Below are 10160 nucleotides of genomic sequence, written 5' to 3' on the forward strand. Positions count from 1 at the left end.
AAACTAAGAACTTCAAGTTCAAGAAGAAAGACTTCTATATGCAAAATTTTAAATGAGAATTTCTAAGAGATAAGTGTTAAACATATACTTAATCTATTTCTTTTTTTTGAGTTTCATATCTAAGTTATTAAGAGTGTGAGTTTCATACATATACTATCACTTATTAGTTTGACAAATACACCTTTCTCTTTTATTCCACTATCATCATGGTGTATGTACTATAGTCTCTCTTTCACTTAAAAAAATTGTCACATCACACTTTGTATGGACAAAATATTTCACCTTGACAAAAATTAAATAAATTATTAGAAGGTAAAATTAAAGATTAAAGTAAATAATTTATGAAAGATTAAAGTAAATAATTTCACCTTGACAAAAACTAAATAATTTATTAGAAGTTAAAATTAAAGATTAAAGTATTACTATTTCCCTACCCCCGCCCTCCAAAAAATAATAATTATAAAATAAAATATAAAATATTTTTCTTATCTTGATCCACTACTTTCTCTTACCATATCCCCCCCCCCCAATTTTTTAATTTTTAAATTCTTTTATAAAAGTTTTTTTAAAAAAAAAAATCTTACTTCATCCCCCCGCCCTTCAAATAATAATTTAGATATTATTTTAATACTTTTTTAAAAAAAATCTACCTCGCCCCACCCAACCCTCCGCTTTCCAATTTTTTTTCTCATTTTGTGTTAGATATATACATATGATTTTAGGAAAGTATTTTTTACTTGCTGTAAGACTTTTCTTATAATACAATTTTTATTTCTATTATATTTGGTATGCAAGTAGAAAAAAATATTTTCCTAAAAATATATGCACATATCTAACTCAAAATGAGAAAAATGTGGAAAAAAAATTAAGAGCTGAGGGTTAGATGGGGTGAGTATAATTTTATTTTATTTTTTTAAAAAAACATTTTTAAGGAAGGAGTGGGGAGGGGGTGAGGTATGAATATTTTTAAAATATTTTATAGAAGAAATTTTAAAAAATAAAAGGACCGAGATTGTCAGGGGGGAGGGGGGAGGGGGAGGGAGAGTGCTGGAGTGGGTGAGAAAATATTTTAAATTTATTTTTTAAAAAATTAATTTCTTTTTGAAAAAATAATATCTTTTTTGGGGGATAAAAATTCTTTAGTTTTTAACTTTTAATTAATATTAATAGTTTATTTAATTTTTGTCAAGATGGATTATTTTATCCATGTGGAATGTCATGTGGCAAGATTTCGCAAAAAATAGAAAAAGCAGAGAGTGTGTATTACACACACCACTGAGACATGTTTTTCAAACTAATAAATGATAGTTTAAGTATGAAACTCACACTTCCAATAGTTTAGACATAAAACTCAAAATAATGAGATAATTTAGGTGTGTTTTTGACACTTATCTCAATTTCTAAATGATTTGAAATTGGAAGTGGGAATTTTATTATTTTGGAATTTAGTATCTATATGCAAATTTTTAATAGGCGCTTGGTCATATATTTTGAATATTTTTATTTTATTTGAAATTTATAGAATAACTAAAGATGAGGTTATATTTAGAAAGAATCGATATATCCAAAAAAGAAAATCCTTCCTCAGATTCGAATCAATTTTCTTAGTAATTCAGCTCGAATAAAGTGAAAGCACTTGACAGATTCGTCTACTTCAGATACGCTAACGGATAGAGTTTTTTTATGGTATATTGAGAACCATATAGTTTTCCGCCAATCAAAAATCTCCTAACAATTAACATTATCAGGTAGGCCCAAGAATCTCTAACTGAGCGAATCAAATCAAAGCATTCTCCAATAAGGGCATCATGAGATGTAGCGGTATCTCTCCTCAGTAGATTAACACCACTAGCGCAGACGAGCAACTTGTTCCGATGGCGTAAATCATCGATTTCTTGAAAAGAGTTCATAAATGAAAAAGTCTGTTAAGTCACAATTCAATATTTATATTTTTTCAAATAATATTTGAAATGATGTTTATGTTTAAATGTATCTAACAAATACAATTTCAAAAGTGGAAAGTGAGTTGAAAAATATGTTACACGCTTTGTTTTAATTTATTTGTAAGATTTTAACTTAACACAAGTTTAAGAAAGTAGAAAAGAACTTTTGAATTGTGGTCTTAAACTAAAGATAAGTTCTGTGTCAAATTTTTTTTTGATATAATAATGTAAAAAACTAAGAATTAAAAAGTTGTCAAGAAAAGAGATATTTTTCTTAACAGACTAAAAAGAAAAGTAAGACAAACATATTGAAACCGAGGAGTATAAATATTTTCCATATTTGAAACACAATTTAAAGTTGAACTTGAAATTTTCATGATCAAATATTGATTTTCAAATAAAAACATTGTCAAAAACAAACTTAAAATATTTCAATTATTTGAGTTTTTTAATATTAACTATCAGGTGTGTGTATTTTCTTCATGAACTATCTTCAACTATTTATCAAAATATATCATAATTATTAATTATTTGAGTTTCATACCTGAATTTTTAGATGATAAAAATAAATAATTAATAATTTATGTGTGTTTTGATCAATAATTAAAGATAATTCAGTTAAAAAATCTACACATCAAATATAAAACTCAAGAAATCAAAGTAGATGTGTTTTTCGCCTTTTATCTAAAAGGTTTTTTGTTTTGTTTTTAAAAAGAAGTAAATAATTTTATAATTCAACTCCATTTTTTTTTTACCTTAATTGGCATTGACTTTGATCCCATGAAGCTTCTCCTTCATTCTAACACTCAACAAAATCTATTTGTCTCCCAATAGTCTCCAGCGTAAGATAAACTTCTGGCTGATATAAGAGACTCCATTGATATTATCAAGCAAGGAAAAAGCTCAAATACAAAGCAAGCATGAAGAATCTCTACCTGGTTTTGTCACTTATACTCATCTCCACGGCCATTGCCACCGCCGTCGCCGTTGACTCGGAATCATCATCTCCGACTGTCTGCATTATCGGCAGCGGAATCAGCGGATCCTCAGTGGCGCACTTTCTCCGGAGTTATTCCAGTTCCGAAATCGGCGAAATTAGAATCTTCGAGAGGCATGATGTCGTCGGAGGACGCACGGCGACGGTGACTATTTCCGGAGAGACATTCGAGGCTGGTGCATCCATCCTTCATCCGAAGAACTACCACGCTTTGAATTACACTAAGTATCTAAATCTCTCTGTCCGAGAACCTCCTCCTTCTGAATCTGATTCGTCTTTCGGTATATGGAACGGACGTGATTTCGTTTTCAAAACCCTAAGTTTCAATTCGAATTTCCCTATTTTCCAACGCGTTGTGTCCTTCGCTAATTCGGTCTTAATTTTCTTTCGCTACGGATTCTCTCTGTTTCGCATGAACAATTTCGTCGACAACACCGTGAACAATTTTTTGAAGTATTATCAAGGTTTTGAGTCACGGCCAGTGTTCGAAACTGTGGAAGAGATGCTTAAATGGTCCGGGCTATACAATTTGACGAGAAGAACACTACAGGAGGAGTTACTCGATTTTCGTTTGTCTCCTCGGATCATTGAAGAACTAGTCACCGTTATTACCAGAATCAACTACGGGCAAAGTATCAGCATCAGTGGACTTGCCGGAGCTGTTTCTTTAGCTGGAGGTGATTCAGGTGTATGGTCAGTTGAAGGCGGAAATCGGCAAATGGCTGCTGGTTTGATCAATCATTCAGATGTGAAATTGCACCTTAATGAAGAAGTAGAATCAGTTTCTTTCATAGAGAAAAAATATCAACTCAACACCACAAAGGGAAAGAGTTATCAATGTGGAATAACAGTCGTGGCTACACCTTTGGATGAGGTGAACATTCAATTTCTTCCGGGAATATCAATCCCGGAGAGGAAATTACAGCACACATATACGACATTCGTTAGAGGTGTGTTGAATCCGGCTTATTTTGGTTTAGGTTCGTTATCAGAAGTTCCACAACTGGTAGGCACTGTTGAGACTCCTGATGTTCCCTTTTCGAGTATCTCGGTTCTTAAGCAACATAAGGAGAATGATATGTCCTACAAGGTGTTCTCGCGTAAACCTCTTGACGATGCTTTATTAGATCGGGTTTTCAGTGTGAGAAATGAGACAATCAAGATAGACTGGGGTGCATATCCTCATTATCATGCTCCTGAGGTATTTGCGCCGTTTATCTTGGATGGTCAGCACTTGTACTATGTGAATGCTTTTGAGAATGCAGCTAGCACCATAGAAACAAGTGCTGTTGCTGCTGAAAATATTGCAAGGCTGATTCTTTCTAGGCTTACTGGGCAAAAACCCGCAAGTTCAGTGAAATTGAAAAGCTTTGGGGACGATGCATATGATGTGCATGCAGACTTGTGAGTCGATACCACTTGCCTCTTTGCCATACATGTAGAATATGTTGGAGTTTTCGGGTGTTAAAAGAGTGTATTTATTTACATGCTACTATACATACAAAGCAAGCTATTCAGCTTTGTTGGCTCCGTGGTCTTATAATAGCCTCGCGTGTATCGGAATTCACTGAGTTTTCTTTTTGGTGTACTTCTTTTGTATCTTTTTGCGTCTACTTGATGCCATCAATGAAACTACTTCATCAAAAAATAAAGTAAATTCTTGAGCTCATATCAATGACAGAGATACTAAAGTTAAACATTGTACAAAAGGTCCATAATAAAATACATTGGCATCATAGATGTAACAGTTTTGACTACGGATAGCTACTGATGTTTGCTGGTTTGGACAAAATATAGGTGTTAAACGGCCCTGGAAATATAATACCTAGAATGGATATAACCACAACTGCACTTCACCCTCTTCTCTCAAGACTTATCTTATGTCGATTTCTACATTAATAATTATAGAAATGCAAATTTGTAACAGAAAATTCTCTCCAGCAGCTGTCTTCTCACTGTGTGAGCAGCTTTGAGTCACATGCCACAATCTTAACGCGGTTAACAGTCTCCTGGCATTCCTCGCTCTTGAACACAGCATCTTGTAAGATAAAGGTCCACACATTGTCACAGAACCTGTAGGTGTGAAGATGTCCCTGCAACCATAGTTGCTCAAATTAAAAAAAGAATATAACTTAAGCAATTTCATAGAATGGAAAGCCAAAATTCAGCAATTGTTAGAGGACAAAAACAAATAAAAAGGGTTGAGGTACCCGACAGAAAAAAATTGCTGGCAAGAGGACAGAATTCTTCACAAATAAGTTTGACAATGGATAGTATAGCAAAATCAAAGAGAAGACAAAAAAAAGGAGGACCTATTAACAGAGGCCCTAGGCTCAATTTCAAGGTTGCAGAAAGCAAGAACATAAGATCTCATTTAACAACTAAAGAAATCTGAGCACCCTCTTGAACACCTATCCCACTTGCAGAAATAGTCGTGCATATTTTAACATCTAACAGAATGTTCTTGATGGATATATATATATATATATCCCCTCCAATGCACTAAAAAGTGTGACCTGGAGGTCAACCATTATTGAAGCTGGAATGAAGGCCATGGAAGACCATGATTCAAATCCCAAACGAGGCAAGCAGGGTGATTTAATCCTATCTGTCTAAGCCTTATAGGCAGAGTTATCTGGTACCTGTAATAATAGGAGTTGTATGTACCAATATCCATGTGCCAAATACTTGACTTCCAAATGTAATGTTACAAATTCTATCCTATTCCCCAAAGGAGTTGATTAACATCTACCTTGACTCTGTGAAAGGCACTCGCTTTTTGACAGGTTGTGCGTACTTCTATCAATTATTTTCAAGTTGAACAATAGCTTCTACTCATGAACTTCTATGGCAGCCTTCATGGTAAGTGGAGAGACATGTTGGGTAACAAAGATAATAGAATAAACAAGGGAACGTAATGAGTACAAGAGCAAAGTAGCAGCTATCAAAGGAGTCTACATATTAACGTACTTTACTTCAATCTGAAACGTGACTTGTCTATTATGCTTCAGGCATCAACCATAGTTTTAATTGTGACAGTTGTATAATTATCATAGCAGTAAGTCCTCGGGCTTTACTGTGAGAGTTGTCAAGTCAGAGGTTTGTAGTACAATTTGTGATTTAAAATTTGCATGTCGACAACTTCAAATCTTGCTGTCATCAAGAAATATTAGCTAGTAAAATCACTTTATTTCGAGTAAAGCCCAGATTGAAAGATTGCTGTATTTTAGAAGACCAACTTCTTCATATATTTGCTTTTCTCAAGGGAAAGCACTTCTCAGTTGCCATTAAAATTTACAAAAATGTTTCTTATAATTCAAGCTCAGCTACTGAGCAATCTTCCACCAGACCTACTACCTTCAAGGACATCAACTGAGAGACTGCTTCTCATTTAACTACTTAAGATACCTGCCACCCTCATCCCATCCCCAAAAAGAAAACATTTGAGTGATTTTCATGACTCCTGATGGTCAGGAGACATAATTTGGGTATATCACCTACCGTTGCCTTATAGATGTCGATTGCAGAGAACAAACAAATCAACAAAATCAGCTTCCTCTGTCTGATTGCAATTACTTGGCAACAGAACTCCTCCTTTATGAAGATAACTAGACTCGTCTCCTAGATATTTATGATGTCAGTCATATCATATACGACAGGGATAAAGATAGCGATTAATCCTCTATCCTTTTCAAATTTTTTTGTTTTTCCTAAAGGAGAATGATAAGCTTCAGTCAGATGGATTGGAATGAGCATGATTCAAGCGGAATACCTCAAGTTTTGCAACTTCAATACCTATGGGGTCCCTTCTCAAATGTTATTAGACAAAGGAAACATAAAAACTATGAGCCTGATTTATTATAATTTAAAAGAAAAGGAAAAGATCTGAGAATGACTATATCTCAAAAGTAGTATGCTCTATATCAACAAAACACACAAATCCATCAGGATGCAGTCCATCAAAAGTTGCTTCTAAGTTGACAATTTTGAGATCAAAGCACCTTTTCCACTTTGTTTTTTGGGGAGATTGGTTTGAAAGACCAGAGTAATTTCGCTAAGATACTGTCAATCTTAGAATGAGACAAGCTTAACATTTTAAGAGATGTTTTCCTCTGTCACAATACTTCTGTAGCATTTTCTCAGTAGCAGGCTAAACATCATCCTTTCCACAGACATAATTTCTCATCACTATATGCGAAAAGTAACGCTTGATTATCCATTGACATTGATAACAGAGCAGCATTTTTGGGATAACTAGAAGTAATATTGGGGCAGCCACATTATGCATCGAGTTTCATACCGTGCGCGGTGCGCCAACTGACCCTCAGGGATTTCTCAGTAATCAAAGGGAAAAAAAGGTCTGCCTTATCTACGTTTTTGGTTTTGTTCTAGATTCATAGAACAACATTATTCAAACCCATCGATGGTGTTAAGAATGAGGGGAACCAGCTGATACCCTAAACTTACAAATAATAAGACACAAACATTTCTATATATGGTGAAACTATTTGAGAGGCCAAAGATATCTTAACAGAAAAACAAGCTAATACCCATACCAACATAAATGAGGTTTAGAGAAATGTTGTTCATTGGTAGATAACATCCCAAGTTCTATATCTTATTTCGAGTCCAGACCAAGCGAGGAATATAGGACAATAACCCCTACCCCTGCCCACTCCGACATTAACAGGACAATATGGATTATCTTAATGAAGTGATATACTAATTGACAACACCTACATATCTCTCTCTATTAATGGAAGTGCCATTTTAAGAATCAAAACTATATCTTAAATGAAAGAAACAGCTAATTCCAAAAGATCATTTTTTTTTGTGGAGACGGAAAAGTCTCCATAAGATAAATATTAGTTTTATACTTTTTATGAAAACCATAAATATTAGCTTTTCTTGCTCTTTAAGGTACGAGGTGTGGAACGACAAGTATCCCCAGTTCTAGGAAAACATAAGCATGAATATACATAATTCATCAGGTCCTTCATCTTCTATTCTTTTAAATAAAGCCAATAGAAACAGTTCAGTCACTACTACTATTTTCGTTCTTTTTTTTTACATATCTAATACTGGTAAATTAATAATCTGCAAAAAAAAGAGGAGCCAGAATGTCAAAAAATCATCAAAATAACTTATAATGAAGCGACTCATTAGGCTGGGCAAATGAAAATATTGTGATGTCACCTCGTCTAACGAAAATTAACAGACACACGAATGATTCAATCAGCTTCTTCATCTTCTATTCTTTTAAATAAAACTAACAGAGACAGATTCGACCACTTCTACTAGGAAATTAGTAGATCATTTCGTAAATTTTCAAATTTATAAAAAAGATACATAAAGCCAAAAAAGAGTCGGTGATTCTTAATTATGCAAATATGAAACTGATCCAGTGAATATTATAGGTGTGAACTCATAATATGGATATAAACTGACAGACAAACAGAACATAAGAAAAAAAATTAGAAGTACCTTAATAGTAACTTTGCTCTTTACTTGAGTCTCCAAAGCTTCAGTCATTGACTGCATTGCAACAACATAAGCAATAAATATAGCCTAAAGCCAAAAAAATCAAAACAATGAAAAGTAGTTTTTACTATTATCCACGACTTTAGAACTAGAATATTTTTGTATTGATATGTACATATATACAGGCATATCAAGGACAGTATACACTTACAGAAATAGATTGCCACTAAATGCGAGGGCAGATGCAGAGCTATTGTAATAGACATGAACCATATACATAGGGGATCTATTGTTCGAAAAAATATAATTTTACTTTCAACTTTAACCCAGTAACACAAAATAGTAGTGGATGCAATGAAGTCCCACACTCTTTGACTTAAAATCCAAGAAATTAAGCTAACGTTTGACTATAGAATTTGAAAATTGTCTTCAAATATCTGTTTTGCCATGAAATTTGATCAGATTTTGAAATTACGATCTTCAAGTATTTAGTTCCCAAAAACTAGCTCAGACCAGTTTTGGGATTTTTGGGATTTCCACTCACAAAACTTCAATTTTTTTAGTTCCAAAAACTAGCTCAGACCAATTTTGGAATTTCCACTCACAGAATCAGACCAGTTTTGGGATTTTTGGAATTTCCACTCACAAAACTTCATTTATTTTCCAAATAAAATGCATATCCAAACACAGCTTCAAATTTCAAACATCACAAATTCAAAGACTCAATTTTTCAAGTTCAACTTCAAAATCTATGGTCAAATGGGGAGCTAAATGCAAGGAACGATGGCATGCTTGGGCACATCGCACTAGACTTGAACCATATACATAGTTGAACAATCTCCAAACAAAATTACACCATAATTTCTATTTAATTTTGCATATTAACTTTGTACCCAAAGCCACAAAATAATAGTATATCCACTTAAAATCCTAGATCCAGGTTAAAAAAAAGACCTTGTCAAACTGAACGAGAACTTGAATGGCGTGCTCCGGGCTAAGAATTCCGTTAGATACCATTTCATCAAGTGTTTCAGTCAAGCACATACCAATTGTTGACCTCCTGTATAGCTCAAACGTCGCCATTTTTTAGTCCTTTTTCGAGATCTGCGAAAAATATAAAATAACAATCAGCTCAAAATACAAAACAGATTCTTCAATAAAACAATAATAGGATTCAATTATGTACAAAAATTCAGGTTAATTAAGGGAGAAAGGAGAGTTACGATTGAAGAACGAGAGAGACAGAGAGAGAGGAGAGAGGAATTTGTTTGAAGAGAGGGAAAGTAATTTGGGGCTTTTTATACCCTAATATTCGTAGCGGATGGCTTATATAGGCGACCGGTGGAATTGTGAAGTGAAATGACGGAATTAGCCTTCCATTGCCCTCTCAGTAGTTTTTAAATTATTTTTTAAATTGTGAAATGTTTAGGAAACACAAAATAAGTCAAAAATTAAAAGTTGGTGGTGTGCCAAACTTATGACTTTTAGAGTATTTTAAGCAACTTATAAGTTGAAAATAACCTATAAATCAAAAAAATTAGTTGGGTTGCACCTAATTTTTAAAAAAACTTATAAGCAGTTTTCAACTTATTAGTTATTTAAAATAAATTCATCTAAACAAGCTCTTAGTTTTTTGCTTATAAGTCACTTAAAAAAAGTCAATTCAAACACCCCTAAAGCTATCGTTTGACTATAGATTTTAAAAATTATTTTTAACTATTTAATTGATCATAAATTTA

The 10160-nt window shown here is 33.5% G+C and overlaps 2 protein-coding genes across 2 annotated transcripts; one reads left to right on the forward strand and one right to left on the reverse strand.

The window, feature by feature from the left end:
- The first annotated feature begins 2689 nt into the window (after positions 1-2689).
- Positions 2690-4597, forward strand: LOC129880503 (farnesylcysteine lyase). The gene has a single exon (XM_055954573.1). It carries the CDS (start codon positions 2864-2866, stop codon positions 4346-4348), a length of 1485 nt encoding a protein of 494 aa, XP_055810548.1. The 5' UTR covers positions 2690-2863; the 3' UTR covers positions 4349-4597.
- On the reverse strand, positions 4589-9716 carry LOC129880509 (transcription initiation factor IIA subunit 2). The gene is made up of 4 exons (XM_055954586.1): positions 9645-9716; positions 9376-9525; positions 8425-8475; positions 4589-5033 (listed from the first exon to the last, which is right to left on the reverse strand). The coding sequence occupies exons 2-4, from the start codon at positions 9502-9504 to the stop codon at positions 4893-4895; spliced, it is 321 nt and encodes a 106-aa protein (XP_055810561.1). The 5' UTR covers positions 9505-9525; positions 9645-9716; the 3' UTR covers positions 4589-4892.
- Between the last annotated feature and the right edge of the window lie 444 nt (positions 9717-10160).

The sequence above is a fragment of the Solanum dulcamara genome, chromosome 1 (genome assembly GCF_947179165.1).
Source record: "Solanum dulcamara chromosome 1, daSolDulc1.2, whole genome shotgun sequence".
Lineage (NCBI taxonomy): Eukaryota > Viridiplantae > Streptophyta > Magnoliopsida > Solanales > Solanaceae > Solanum > Solanum dulcamara.